Here is a 14,868-nt window from a genome sequence, read left to right as displayed (position 1 = left end):
CGTTCCCTCTCCATCACTTCCGCACCATAGAGTCTCTGCGCTAAAAAAGTCCTTCGAAAAGTCCTAGAGCGGAAGAGGCAGACGGAGCGTAAGTTCTCCGACGCGACGGTTGCTACCCGGAAGCAGAACGGGGAGGGGCTTCCTTGTGCTCAGTATTTCATTGTGGTGGGAATGAAAGGTAGGGGTCATTTTTGGGTCAGGTAGGGGGTGATGCTCCTGGTGCCCTTTCAGTTCTGCTAAGAGCAGGATAACTGGGTCAGTCAGTCTCTGGCAGCAAAGCCAACAAAGTGTCTTGTGGCTCCTGAAAAGGCTGACCGACTTATTTAGGCAATATAAAGTTTCATGGAATGGAATCCACGTTACCGGATCTACGAAGTACAGTGGTACCTCGGGTTACAGACGCTTCAGGTTACAGACTCCGCTAACCCAGAAATAGTACCTCGGGTTAAGAACTTTGCTTCAGGATGAGAACAGAAATCGTGCAGTGGCAGCGCAGTGGCAGCAGGAGGTCCCATTAACTAAAGTGGTACCTCAGATTAAGAACAGTTTCAGGTTAAGAACGGTTAAGTTCTTCACCCGAGGTACTACTGTATATTCGAAGGTGGCGAGTGAAAGAGGATTGTAAGGAGCGAGGTCAGAGAGAAACGAAATGCAGAAAACTCCAGGCAGTGGAAATGATGTTAACAGTGACCAAGCTGTTGGTTTTTGTTTTCTTTCCTTTTGGCAGGATTTGCGGCGACTGCAGCAGTGGCAGCTTTTTTTGCTGTGGTAATGTAGTGAGGCGGAGAATCTTCATTTGCTGTATTTCTGCCTGCGATGTCCGCTGTTGACGGCATAAAGAAAAAGAGAAGGGGGAAAGGGGAGGCACCCCTCTTCTGAAATCATGTGGAGAAAATGTCAGTTCTAAAACGAGCCAGGCTCATTCCTTCCACTCTGCAGGTAACGTCAAGACAAGTACAGATAGCACTGTAGTTTTTCAGAACACCTTCCTCCATTAATTGTACTTTTAGTGGAGAAATGGGTTTCAACAAAAAATCTGTGTAAACCTGCATGTTAAATATTACGTGTTTGGAATATTTACAAACTGTCAAACCATAGAAAATGTCATGGTGATGTACAATAGCAATAAAATGACGACAAATAAAATAGATAAAGAGATATCAAGTATTGCTTGTGTCTCAGCTTGTCCTTCTAGGAAAGTCTGTAGAAATTTGTTAGCATCCAATGAAATGTACACAATTTTAAAGGAAAGCATGGTTCTACAAGCATTCATACTGTTGACGGAGTAGTGACAGTAAGCATCTGCTTTTAGAATATTTTGAAGAACCTTTGTTTGAGTTTTGAGATATTTATATTCATTACTAATAAGCAGAGATCACAACCATGAAACATATATTTTGTTTTTCAGTTTTAAACTTGGCACTGTGGAAACCACAGCTTGACAGTCATTTAATGGCAGTTGCTTGACTCTGCCTTTTAACTGGCAGATTTGAACCTCCATAACAAATGTAAATATATATCTATGAGGTGTTTATGTGTATGTAGAATTGGAGTTATATTGGGGTGGCAAACAGGACTCTCTTTTCATTCTTTACAGTATTCTCACTGATTCTATGTCAATTTAAAAATGTTCAGAAAAGGAAAAAAGCGGCATAGTAGCAGCAGTTCACAAAGCAGTGAAATTAGTACCAAAAGTAAGGTAAGCAAATTTGGGTATGCCTCCTTGAAAATTGACAAATTTTAAAATATATTCATATCAGTCAGTTATCCCTTGTATGACATTGTGGAAGTTTGGCATCTGCTAAATGGTGCATTCAGATGTACATCCTGAAGATATTTAGAGTTAGGGATGAATCTACATTTACAAAAATGTTCATATCCTTTTTGTTATACTTGCTATTTCTTCATGCAGACTTGGCATTCAAATTGAGAATAATTGATGTTACTAAAGTCAACCAGCTACATTAAAAATTGTACATATTTTGTACCGTCATGACAAAGAAAAATAACTCCTAGTTATCTTAAGTCCTATAAGCATAGATGCTGCCACTGAAAGTCAATTGTAAATGATGAAATACTGCTTAGCTTGTGGAATAGAGAGAAAGAAGGAATTTAAAGTGTTCTTATTGTTGAAGGATGTTGTACTGCAATGTGATGTGTTATTCCGTAGCTGCATTTGGATGTAACAAACTATGGTTTATTGTTATAGGAATAAGCCTTCATTAATCATGCTTCTGGTTTAATTCATGCCTTTAATTCATGAGTTTATAAGAAAGCACACTTTTAAATATTATTTGACCTGCATAACTTCATAATGCTTTCATATGTATTCTTCCTTATCTAGTCAGTGGATTCCAGTCTTGGTGGGCTTTCACGATCTAGTACTGTGGCTAGTCTAGATACAGACTCCACAAAAAGTTCAGGTAGGAAATTGATGATGGCCTAAAGTCATTCTGTTATTTGTCAGAATGCATAGATGAGTTTCATAACTAATTGAAGCTGTATCTAGAAATGTGAACATGCTGACACAGAACTTTACTAATTTTTTAAAGCAGAAAACAACACTGAGTCTGCTGTTACTTACAAATTATTACATCATCTGTGCATATACAAATAAAATTATGTAATATACACCTTTGCAGTATATGCATCACATTTTTATATTATGATGTCAATCTGTGTGATTTGTTGTCTTTTTGTATAGATCGGCTGCCTTTACTAATTTGTATAATTTCCTCTGTATCTGGTATTTCTATGGACAGGCAAAAAGCTAGACAGGACTTCAGAATCCTGTTTTGTTCATGATGGAAACTTTGCTGGGCAGCTCCTCTGCCTTTTGAAATTTCACTAGAAAGTGTCCCTATTTTCAAGCTTACATTTGGTGTAATGTTGTGGTCGTACCATGTTCTGAGGTTTCCTTATGCTTCCATGTATCCAAAGCAACACACTTGGTTTTATGCTCTGTATTTGCAGAAACCTCTGGTACCCCAATATAAGAAATTTAAGTCATCCCCTGATTCAGTTCTGCTTTCTTGCAAGATAGATATTTTAATGTGGTTGGAATAAGCCCGGGGAAAACAATAAATCTTATTTAGGTGACACTTTTATTTATTTCTTTTTTTTTTTTAAGAAAAGGGACACAATTCAACATTTTGTCCTCACGTTCTGTTCCCATCCTCCCCCCATATGCTCCCCAAATCTGTCCTGGGGCTTTCTCCAAACTGTGGAACAGATTTTGGGACAGTGCAAGGGGGGAGGTATGGAGACCACTGTTGCACAACAGAAGTAATTCCAGTTAGTTATTTAGATAAATACTACACTGAGTCATTTTAAATGGTTGAATGCCCAATAAGTTTGCCAATTGATAAAATGATGGAGTAATGGTTTAAATGTCTTCTTCTTTATAGGCCAGAGCAATAGCAACTCAGATACTTGTGCAGAATTTAGAGTAAAATATGTCGGTGCCATTGAAAAACTGAAGCTTGATGAAAGCAAGACTTTGGAGGGACCATTGGACTTGATAAATTACATAGATGTGGCACAGGTAAAGACTGACCTTGGCTATATGTCCCCTTGGGTCTTTTTATGGGGAAACTGTGGCCCTGGGAAACTATCTTAGTCTAAGCCATCTTTAAGAATTGGTTTCCAGTTCTGCTGAGTTCCAGATGACTGTTCCTCACTGGTATTGAAAGCGGGGCTGGGAGTCTGGGAAATTGGCTGTTTTTGATAACCTTTTTCTTGGTACATTGTAATGTCTAAACATTTGCTGTGGCTGATGGTCTCAAGATAGAATAGCTGAGCAAGGGTGTTAAAAAAGGGATCATGCTCCAGGAAACTTTGACTTGTTTTTGAATCACTAGAAAGCATTTATTTCTGTTCTGCTTCAGAAACTTAGCGTGTGTGCAGTACCTTGGCTTCTGCGGTGTAAAATGAAGTAGCAAAGTACCGTATCTGTTATTGTCAATAAACCTTCACAGAGCTATTGTCACTCTTTTGACTTATTTTGAAGGCTGTTGCTGCTTATTTATTTACATGAGAACATACAAGTTGTATCAGACTTGTTTTGTCATCAAACTGTCTCTGCCTACAATAATTCCTTTTTGGTTTTTTTCCAAAGCAAGATGGAAAGCTACCCTTTGTTCCAGGGGAAGAAGAATTCGTTATGGGAGTTTCCAAGTATGGTATTAAAGTCACAACTTTGGACCAGTATGTAAGTTGCTCCTGGTTTTAAATATGCCTTATTCAATTTATCCAGTAATACCATCTCAGAATATTTCTGACGATAATTGTGATATGATTTTTTTTCTCCTGAAGATACCAAAATGGACTTTGATTATACAAAGAATTCCAAGTTCTGAGTTTGGTGTATTGAAATTTATATCCAACTATTACAGTTCTGTTTCTTTGCAGTAATAACCTTTTTCCTGTTAGACACACATTATCATCTTTTTGTAAACATTCTTGACTATAGTCTTTATTACCTTTTGCACAGTTCACTTAATAACAGATTTCTGTATTCACTCCAGATTTTTTTAAAGTCAATCAGTTCAAAAGCAGATGGTTTCTGGCTGATGTAGACAATTTTGCTACCTACAGAATAGCTTTGTATGTGATAGGAGGTAGAGAAAGTTATGGGTGACTGCCAAGGGAATTTCTAGATTTGGGAAACTTCATAATTTTAAGTTTTGGCAATTTGCAGTTCTGAAAATTGATGTTTTAATTTACTCTTAGGTTGTCTTTTTTGTTTTTGTGATTTATATTGTAATGCCCATTGGCTGCAAGCAATGAAACTGACAAATTAACACATGGCATTTTCAGGATGTTTTGCATAGACATGCACTCTACCTAATTGTTCGGATGGTCTGCTATGATGATGGCCTTGGGGCAGGGAAGAGTTTACTGGCTTTAAAGACAACCGATACAAACTATGAAGAGTACAACCTTTGGATATACCAGTGTAATAGTATGGTAAGGTTCATGCTTAATATTACTTTAAAAAACACTTGCTGGATAATTCTAGGTTGACAATAAGTCATAAAATATGCAAAGTGCTATCGTATGCTTGTGCCTTATGTCTAGCTACATGTACTGGACCAAAACATGACAAAATAGGTTTGTACCATTGCGGCCTATATAAGGAAATGTTGTGTAGTCATCTTGTGGCACAGGCAGATTTCATGGCTTGGTCTGCCCTCCCATATTTTGCTGCCTGTTTCCCAGATCGCTAGAATAGAGACAGAATTAAGATAGGAGCAATTACATGCATATACTAGAGTAATACTACCTCCTACTTAAGACATGATTTGTGGCACACCGGCCAGATTGGCCAGGCACCGCTATCTGTGCAAGTGTCAGAGCGACTCTAAATTTCATGTGCATTTGCTCCTGCCACAGCCCTTATCTTCTGTAGCAGCAGCAGTGCAAGTAGCAAAAGAGCAGGAGCCCATGTGAAAATAAGATAGTGGCAGTTTTGTAATTTCAAATTAATTGCATGTGCTTCTTTGGTACATTTATTTTCTCCCTGTCAATCACTCTACCTTACAGATTTGTGGGATAAAGTACCCCCTTAATTAAATCTGTAGCTTTATTAATTAAAGGTGGGTGGCATCACCAGTTCACAGGGCTTCAAGTGGAAATCTGAACCACTAGGAGAGCATAACACTAACCTTTATTCTCATAGCTTTGTCGCTGCCATATATTTGAACTTTAAATGCACCAGCCTGGCTTTCCAAGTGCCATATGTATGCTAGCAAATACTGCACTAATATCACTTGGTGATAGGCTTTGAGTTTAAATGCCCTGGAGCCCTATACTGGCAACTGCTTGGTAAACGAGGGAAACCCAGTATACACGCAGGAGCTGTCCCTCTGTTAACAAATAGCCTATCTGGAATATCAAACTCTGATGATACATTTCTGCTGGCAATTTCTAAAATAGCAACTCTTGCTTGCAAGTCACATTTCTGGACCGACCCCACTGCTCTACATAGAATGCTTTAGATCAGGGATAGGCAACATGGTGCCCTCCAGATGTTGTGGACTGGAACTCTAATTACCTCCGCCACTGGTCATGCTGGCTGGGGCTATTGGGAGTTGCAGTTCCAAGTACCTGGATGGCACCACATTGGCAGCCTAGCTAAAGATAGGAAATGTCATCAAAGCAAAGCATGCTGTAAGGGAAATGCTGAAACTTTGAGATGGGCTTGAGGCTGAATGCTTCTTCATGTTCATGAAAACAAGTATGAGCAACTCTTTCTGTTTATAAAATGCAGGAACAAGCACAAGCTATTTGTAAGGTGCTGTCAACAGCCTTTGACTCTGTTTTAACATCCGAGAAGTCCTGAATTTCTACAGCTGCACTTCATGCTGAGAGGAAGGATTGCTTGCTGTGACTGCAGCAATTGGAGAAGAATGAAAACAAGTATTTTGGAGTAGATGTGAACTTTTTTGTTAACTGCTTGAACATACTGTTCAAAGGAATGAAGTTGTTGGGTTTTTTTGGTAAAATACCATTTGTTTGTTTCCCAAACTGTCACTCAGAGCTCAACTGCCCATGCGTGAGTTTCTGTGCTAAATATCAAATCTTGTGTTTAAAAGATTTATACCATTTTTGTAAATGAATAAAAAAATCAATAGAAGACGTGTCTTTCTAAATATGGCCTAATCTGACTACCCACAGACGCCATTGCTTTTAGCAGTGGCAGCAAAAAAGGAAAAGAAAGAAAGAAAGAAAGAAAGAAAGAAAGAAAGAAAGAAAGAAAGGGGTCGTCAGATACAGTAGGTCTCCCTTTCTGCTGGTGGAGGAGGAGGCCTGCGCCTTGCTGCAGGTATGGAAACTTACTGCTACCCTGCTGGTAGTAATGACAAAAAGGGATTTAAAAGAAGGTGTATCAAGGGAGTCTTTGAATCAGCTGGATCCAAAGCCCTCTCTTTCCCATGTCTCCAGCACAGGGAGGAAAGTATACTGGCCCTAGAGCCTAGCATATCTGTTTGCCTTTCAGTAGAATGGCTGTGCCCTCCCATTAAAGAAGAAAAAACCCCAGAAAAATGTCATCTTCCATTTTCCATCAATGATTAGCACAGCAGGCTTTGGGTTGGGCAGTTTCTATACTTTCCATTCTCCTGCTCCCCATACAATTGAACTGTAAATCATTTAAAGTCCAAAATAAGAGAGAACTCACATTTAAGGCAGGAGTTTGTCAGCAGCCTTCCGATTTGTCTTTAATACATCAAGGCTGAATAGCGGTAATCACTCAGTTTATTCTAGTGTGGCTCATCTATAAGTGCTCTCACATTCAATTAATAAAAAAAGTCAAGGTGAGGCTTCAAAGCTGTTTATTTTTCCAGTCAAGTGACTGGCTTAACGTAAGTGATATTAATCATGCTCCAATTATAAATCACTGCATCCAGACACTAAAAATAAGAATTGATTTAGGTTATACAATATATACAGTTGCTCTGCAACTAAACAATCAAAACCATCACGTTGAAAATTATACATCTCAAGTAGCATTCTGAACTGCATTTTAGGTATCTTATACTCCTTTTTTAAACATTTAAACAAAAATAATCTTACATGCTCACTAACAGTTTGTTGAACACCATCATCCCCTGTTGTCAGCTGTGAAAGAAGACCTGAACATTTTAGCATCTGTCATTCCTAAAAATCCAAAATGTCTCCTATTTAATTGGGTGAAATAGTGCCACGGAAACAAAAAAGAACTCTTGAAACAGTCTTACGTTACAAGCCTAGTGTCTGCACACTGTAGTGTGAAAAAATACTCTTACTCAAAATCTTTTAGTGGCCACTATTTAAGATTTTTCCAAAACAGCTGAAAGCTCACACACTATGGCTGGGCTCTAAACATCTAAGGCCTTGGGAATATTCAAGTCAGAGTTGAAAATCCCCTGGGTTTCACAAGATGTTTGCCAGAAGTCGCAACTTTCATCCGGGTGCACACAGCTATTTGTGCATTTCCTTGGATTCCGGCCAGTGTGAAATTTTAAGGGCCACATAAGCTTCCAAAGCATATGGTATTAACTAAAATTCTGTGTCAAAAAATACTGTACATAAGTGAATTGTGCAAAATAATGTGCCAATTTATTTGCTAGTTTACTAGGAATACAAACATAACCAATAGTGTCAGTAGCCAGACTGAATTCATCAGCAGCCAGATAAACTTGTAGTGGCAAAGTATTTTGTTTCCTAATATACATATATATTTAGTGGGAACTTTGAATATGCAGACTTAGCTTTAAAACTTGCAATAAAAGCATCTCAAAGCATTCCAGTTTGTCCCCATATACAATGCAACAGCTTGTACGAAAGTGAGTTTTAATATAAGCTCACTGGTTTGCATCCGCAGATCTGACAAGTTGCTTCAAATGTACCACTTTAGCAAGGCAGTTTGAGATACAGCATCCCATCCCAAATATAAATATACCAATTGGCTTGTCCCCCCCCCCCCCATCTGTTTCAACCTATGCTAGCCAATATGTACATAATTTCTGTGTCAGAAATTCAAAGTTCTCTTGATAAATCTAGAGATACAATAGTCACAAAACTTGTGATGAAAGCCAATGTGACCTGGACGTTGATATTCTAATCCTATGCTACCAGTGCACAGTTTTGGTAGCATATGCAAAGTAAAAACCGTTAACAATTATCACAATATACAAACATTAAAAGGACATTTTTGTAATATTCTGCAATAGTCTACTAATTTGGAATTATGAAATCTATTCACAATTATTAACAGTGTTAACTACCATGTTCAGGAACAGAAGTACACAGTGTGCATCTGCAAAGAAATAAGGAATTGCTTGCAAGACAGAAGTGTGTACCTTAATACAGAGGGTGTTTGGATGAATACCCTACTACATTGTCCTACGACAATAGTCTTAGGTGTGAACATAGCCACTGTGGTTGTTTTTTTAAAAATAAAAATAATTCTAGACAACACATTTTTTTGTGTGTTCGAAGAAAAGAACTGCAACAAAAATTTCAGCAAATGTGTAATCCACATTTATTTACCAATAATATTGTCTTGGGTTTTGTTACCTCAACGATGACTTAAGAATAGAATAAAATATACATTAAATGTATATTTTGTATAGAAAAGTATGACCTCGTATTCCTCATATTTACAAATTTGAGGTAAACAGGTTCAGGGTTTAAAGTAAATATCTACATCCAATTATTAAAATATCTCTTTAATGGGCCTTTCTAGACAAACTTTTTCATATGATCTAAGTATGGAAATACTTGTTCCTTTTGGGTAAGTGCGAGCATGTTGCATTTCTCCACATTCGAACAGCTTGAAAAACAACATTTCCTTCTAGAGTTTATGCTCACAGATCACAGGAGGCAGCCCTGTTACCCTTTCCCTTGAAGCCAATTCACCAGCATGGGAAGATGGCAGAAACTGGATATATGACAGGTTCTGTTTCTGCTTGTGTTATTTCATGATAGTTCCCTGGAAAGAAGGGAACGCCACCGTCCCCTTGGGCTCAGGGGCTTTCCCCAGCTGGCCTAACAAGTCAGGGGAAAGAGACTTTACAATAACTTTTCCCTTGAGGGGATAAACAGAGCTGTAGCATGTACTTCTGATTGGAACCGCGTCCTCTTATTGAGTCTTCCTTATCATAGATATAGGAGAAGTAGGCAGGGGACACACAAGCATACTCTTCTTTCCTGGCTGCATAAATTGATGATTCTTTCCCATCCCTTCATCTATGGGACAGGATATTAGATCCTATTAGCACCTACATTAGGTGTTTGGGCCCCACTAGTGCTGTCACAGGAAAATGCACTGGGGCTTATTGAGAAATATTTGCTAGGGTTTGGTTGTTAGATCTGAATCGCTTTAATCGTTGCTCGGGCAACAGATTTTGGTCCCTGGTTGGACTCCATCTTTGCAAAACCTTTTAAAGCATTCTGCTCAGCTAAGGGTGGTTGGCAGGTATATCATTATCACTCATACGGAGTGCCTACAGCAAATCCCAATGCAATCAAAATGAATGAGGCTTCAGTAGGAGAATTATTGTGCTGGAAGAAAGAGCCTAGTCCTTTGTGGATGATGCTTATGTCTTGCCTGAAAACATAAGCCACCAAGCACCAGAGACAAGCAATCTGAAAAACTCTGTGTTCTGCCCTTTGTTATTACTTAGTGCTCTTTTAGGAGTTCTTTGTACTTTTGCAATGTAGTCAAGGACTCCACCCTCAAGTCCGCCAACCTCTTCAACTTAGCCAATCAATGGATGTGGACAAGGAATCAGTGATGGGTAGATTTTCTAGCCTCATGTTTTTGTAGCGTACTAAGTAAAGTGGAAGTAACTGCCACTCTTAAAACTGAGTTTTCACTGCAGCTACATTGTCCTGAGACAGCTCTCAAAGACACTGAGTGCAAACAAAGATCAGATATGCATTAGAGGCACCTGAAATTGGCACTGAAATGTAATATATTAGTGCAGTCAGGCCATTAATCTCTCTGCTAGTCTGCCCACTTTTAAAATTCTGAACCCTGTGGTGTGCATCAGAAATTCCCTTATTTGCTGAAGAGAGAAACTCTGGTGCATAGGTTAGTGAGAAAGTCTAAAAGGGAGATTTGAAATCAGTTTCACATATTTTTTTGGCGTTAATGGTTTTTTTATGGTCTTCCAGAATTCACAATGAAAATAGTTCAAGTGGATCTGCCTACTACAAAGTAAATCTTCCTTGGACGATTCAAAAACCTTAAGTTGCCGCAACAAAGAGTCCACAGTGGTGTAACATTCATGAAGTATCCTGGTGAAGCATCTAATTCCGGGCAGAGAGCTCCAGTGATACCTGGAAATGCAGTCTCTCCACCTGCAACGAGCAGTTTAATCAACAATAAAGTGCACAAATGATACAGGGAAAGCTCCTTTGTGGTTGGGATCTCCATCAATGTGCCCAATCTGGAAAAGACAGAACATTTTTAAGAATTAAAAGGGTGAAGCTTGTCTCTATCCAATTAGGGGTCAATGAAAGTTGCCCTCCACTGTACTAGTTGCAACCATGTGCAATTGTCCCTCCAAACAAACAAGTCTTTAGTAATAAAGGAAAAAAGCTATACAGTCAAATGCCTTGGGAGTCAAACCTTTCGGCTCCCGAACGATCAAAAACCGGAAGTGAGTGTTCCAGTTTTTGAACGTTCTTTCGGAAGCCTAACGTCCGATGGGGCTTCTGATTGGGTGCAGGAGTTTCCGGCAGCCAATCAGAAGCCGCGCTTTGGAAGTCAAATGTTTCGGAAGTCAAATGGACTTCCGGAACGGATTCTGTTCGACTTCCGAGGTACAACTGTAGTTTCTTTACTATTAAACAATAAAAACCAGGCAATGCTGCTTTTATGTGCAAACTAGTTATTCAGAGGATAGGCTGAAACAAAATAAAGAATAGACGGTAAGAACACATGCAATCTTTCATTTAAAAACAAAGGTTTATTATTATTATTTCCTTCCAATTTTCACCAAAAGCATGCAAATTCAAAGTTCCAGTGGAATGATATTTCTTAAGAACCACTGGTCCTGACTGTAATAAACAGATTGATTGATTCCTTAAGAGGCCCAAGTGGTATATGACACAGGACAATAATAAGGGAAAGACATATATATTTATTCTCTGTTTTGAAGTTCGCTTAGTTTCAAAAAAAATTGACACAGGGAGCAAGGAGCTCCTATTTGAGAAGAAACAAACCTTTAAAATGCAAAACTAGTTGTGCGATTCTTTGGATCCTGGCTTAAGAGGAAGGGACTGTATACATTATAGATAACAAACTGGGTTTTCTGAAACAACGGTGTTTTGCAATATTATTTTTTAACCATATGTGTTTCTGCAGAAAGGATGAGTTTCAAAAATCTGTATGGTTCAAATTCAACTGAAATAACGCTGCTCCTCAATATTGCGTTCAGTGGATACCTCTGAAAATAACTGAATAGTACTTCAGTCAGGGATTCAGTTCTGCTGGTTGTTAAGAGATCAGTTCCCACCAACATACATAGTACGTATGTAATTACGTACGTGTGTGTGTGTGTGTACACACACAACATACACACTACAGCCCTTGGCATGATTTAACTAATAAATACTTACCCACCACTCCTGATCTTCCTCACCATCAACTATGATGATATCGCCCTCTGAAAATGTAAGCTCATCTGGATTATCAGCTACGCAGTTATAAATGGCTTTTACTCTCTTGGGCTTTGTTTTTGACTGCAAATACAGAGAAGAGCAACGTGTTGGAAACATAAACCAGGTAAAACAGAAAATACCATTAGCTGCAGTGAGAGGACAGCAGTTCACCACTTTTCGTCTACAAGAAGCTCAGGTAGCAGAAAATAGGAAGTCAGATAATTGATCCATTTAGCTTAGTACACTGACAGACAGCAGTTCTCCAGGGTTTCAGACTGAGGTGTCTCCTGGCCCTACCTGGAGATTGTACCTATCACCTGCTGCATGCAAAGCATGTCTGAACAACAACCTGCCCCCTACAAAAATTTCCGTACAAATATGCACACATGTTTAAAATCATCCCAATATACATGTCTGATCTAAAATACTTATCATGCTTTGCTATTCACAAATTACAAAGGGGCTCCCTTGTGCACCACCACTTAATTAATACATGCAGCAAAATAACCTACGAAGCTGCACTCGGTGCTTTTGACTTTCAGAACAATTAATTTGGAGGTCCCGCTTTGGGTTTTAATACACATTAAGAGCATCCAGCAAGGGCATGCTATCGCAAACAGGCATTTCATTACACGTACAAACAGCTCCCTGAACATCGGTGCACAGCGGAGCAGACATGTAGGACCTTTCCAACAAGGCAGAGTGCGCTCTCAATTCATTTGGCACTCGAACTTTTCAAAGCAGTGACAAAATGTTGAGGCCAAGACTCATTATATTAACCCCTGAGATGCCAGTTTGGGAAATAAGAATGACACCAGGAAGCTAGCACGAGGCATCTGGGAGAACATCCACCTTCTAGAATATTCTTTAATGGCGCCATTCAATCTTCTTGAAATAATGCAACCCCCATGGAATAATAACCAGAAATTCATGGAATTTTCAGCCCGCAGTATTTGTTTTATTACCTACCATATTTATGTCCAGTTAAATTTTCTGGTCAGCTTACAATGGCAATAAAAAATTAACTCACATTAATTTTGTGATCTGGCAAATGCCTCTGCCAGCAGGAGGAGGAGGGAGGTGATTTTTGCAGATTCCCCTGGAGCCAATTTTTTAAGGGGCAGTGGATCCTGCAGGGGACAGCAGGAATTCGCAAAAAACAACAACAACCCTGCCTCTCCTTTTATTCCACTGGTTACTGGATCAAAAGCTCTCCTGTGAGAACAAGGCAGCCTTCCCTAACCTGGTACCTTCCAGAAGTTTTGGACTCCAAATCATCATCATCCCTTAGTATTGACCACACTTTTAGCCAGGGCTAATGGAAGTTGCAGTCCAAAATATCTGGAGGGCAACTGTTTGAAGACGGCTGGTACCAAGAGCACCAGCTGGATTCTGCCTTCTAACTTGTGGCTTGTTTCCATGGTAACTTTGGAAACCTTAGCAAAAAGTGGAATGGGTTACTTAGGCTGCAATCTTATACACACACTTGTTATTCTGAAGTCAATGGCGCTTAAGTATGAGTAGACATGCACAGGATCGTACTGCTCGTAGGTTATTTAGCGGACTTGGTTTAAAGCTGAATTCATCTAGCTAATGTCCTTTAGCTGAGGCCTGTACTAAAGCTTCAGCTAAGATGATTTACCAAGATCTTTTTAGCTAAAGCTCTTTAGCTCATTCTATATTCTCTCCCCCACCCCCCACCCCATTCTCTCTTTCACACATACGCAAACAAATATTATGGATTGACCTTTGTAGTTAGGAATCAAATGAAACTAGGTTCCCTGAAAGGGCCCAGTGTACAAGGGACCCCTAAGTGAACAGTATCTGCAGCTCACCCAACAAACGTTGTTGGTTGTTTACAGCTACGCCACACTAACTAGTTGTCAGGGAACTGACATCGGAGCCAGAGGCGGAGGCTAGGCTCTCAAGCGATGCTGGAGAAGGGCCCAGCAGGGGGAGAGGCGGCTCACCGGCTGGGGAAGGAAATCAGCGTAACACCAGGGATAAAGGGGGGCAGATGGGGGAATCGGCGCGAGGGCTCCAGGACTCTTCACCGGACACCAGCGGGGAGAGCACGGGTCCTCCGCTACCCACGCCCTCCCTGCACAGAAGACTTCCGCGCAGGGAGAGTAGGAGGAGACTTGGAGTCAAACAACTTTTATGCTGGAAAAGATTTAAGAAACGCCCACTGACGGATTCTGCTAGCGACTGAACAACCACGAAGTGTAGGGCTGTCCAGACAGAAAAGGTTTAACAAGGCAACCTAGCCAGGAGTGGCACCAACTTGCGCACGAACAACCCCTACATTTATGACACTAGTTTCTAAGAAGTTTCTAAGAAGGACTATAAAAGGACCCATGTAATCTGAAGAAGTTGCTCACCCCTTTTGGAACCGTCAGATTCCACACAGTGCCTTTATTCCCAACGCGAAGAGCTGCCAAACACAAAAGAGATTGACCTAGATTCTTGACGACTTACTATTTGAGACTTCCTTGGCATTGGAGCTGGAGGTTGAATGTTTGCAGAAGGGACAACTTGGGATCCAGAAATCTCAGATGCAGATGAAGATGAAGATTCTCCTGTTATTAAAAATAAAGCAAATATTTTCAGTTAAAAGTGGCTCTTAGAAAGCTCTGTTTTTAGATAACATACTGTGCTACTTCTCTCTAGTGTACCAAGCCATTGTTTGTGGTTTCCCAAAAACGATCACTTTTT

At 39.7% G+C, this 14,868-nt stretch overlaps 2 protein-coding genes across 8 annotated transcripts in view; one reads left to right on the top strand and one right to left on the bottom strand.

Annotated features, from left to right (window-relative positions):
- The first annotated feature begins 63 nt into the window (after positions 1-63).
- ITGB1BP1 (integrin subunit beta 1 binding protein 1) lies at positions 64-6,637 on the top strand. 2 transcript variants are annotated; one of them, XM_080999391.1, is made up of 8 exons: positions 64-178; positions 728-939; positions 1,598-1,699; positions 2,345-2,423; positions 3,408-3,544; positions 4,118-4,210; positions 4,819-4,968; positions 6,272-6,637. In XM_080999391.1, the coding sequence occupies exons 3-8, from the start codon at positions 1,628-1,630 to the stop codon at positions 6,341-6,343; spliced, it is 603 nt and encodes a 200-aa protein (XP_080855517.1). In that variant the 5' UTR covers positions 64-178; positions 728-939; positions 1,598-1,627; the 3' UTR covers positions 6,344-6,637. The 2 variants fall into 2 exon arrangements, with proteins under 2 accessions (XP_080855517.1, XP_080855518.1); XM_080999392.1 differs by lacking the exons at positions 64-178; positions 728-939; positions 1,598-1,699; positions 2,345-2,423 and having other exon boundaries at positions 4,122-4,210.
- A 680-nt stretch (positions 6,638-7,317) lies between these two features.
- The window catches only part of ASAP2 (ArfGAP with SH3 domain, ankyrin repeat and PH domain 2), a 505,514-nt gene continuing 497,963 nt past the window's right edge, over positions 7,318-14,868 (bottom strand). For all 6 annotated transcript variants that reach the window (XM_080999021.1, XM_080999023.1, XM_080999024.1 and 3 more), the window contains 3 exons: positions 14,632-14,732; positions 12,112-12,234; positions 7,318-10,937 (listed from right to left, as the gene is read on the bottom strand). In XM_080999021.1, the coding sequence (XP_080855147.1) occupies positions 10,863-10,937; positions 12,112-12,234; positions 14,632-14,732 (299 nt within the window). In that variant the 3' untranslated portion in view covers positions 7,318-10,862. The remainder of the gene's footprint in view (positions 10,938-12,111; positions 12,235-14,631; positions 14,733-14,868) is intronic.

The sequence above is a fragment of the Podarcis pityusensis genome (assembly GCF_964106645.2).
Source record: "Podarcis pityusensis genome assembly, chromosome: 3".
Classification (NCBI taxonomy): Eukaryota; Metazoa; Chordata; class Lepidosauria; order Squamata; family Lacertidae; genus Podarcis; species Podarcis pityusensis.
The sequence above is the reverse complement of the archived record's forward strand: the minus strand, read 5'-3'. Positions and strand labels throughout refer to the sequence as shown.

What these genes read in the sequence shown, in the direction of transcription:
- ITGB1BP1 (XM_080999391.1), top strand. Translation starts at nt 1,628, where the DNA reads ATGTTCAGAAAAGGAAAAAAGCGGCATAGTAGCAGCAGTTCACAAAGC. An exon ending in AAATTAGTACCAAAAGTAAG is followed by an intron (nt 1,700 to 2,344) that starts GTAAGCAAATTT and finishes TTCCTTATCTAG; the next exon opens with TCAGTGGATTCCAGTCTTGG. An exon ending in AGACTCCACAAAAAGTTCAG is followed by an intron (nt 2,424 to 3,407) that starts GTAGGAAATTGA and finishes TCTTCTTTATAG; the next exon opens with GCCAGAGCAATAGCAACTCA.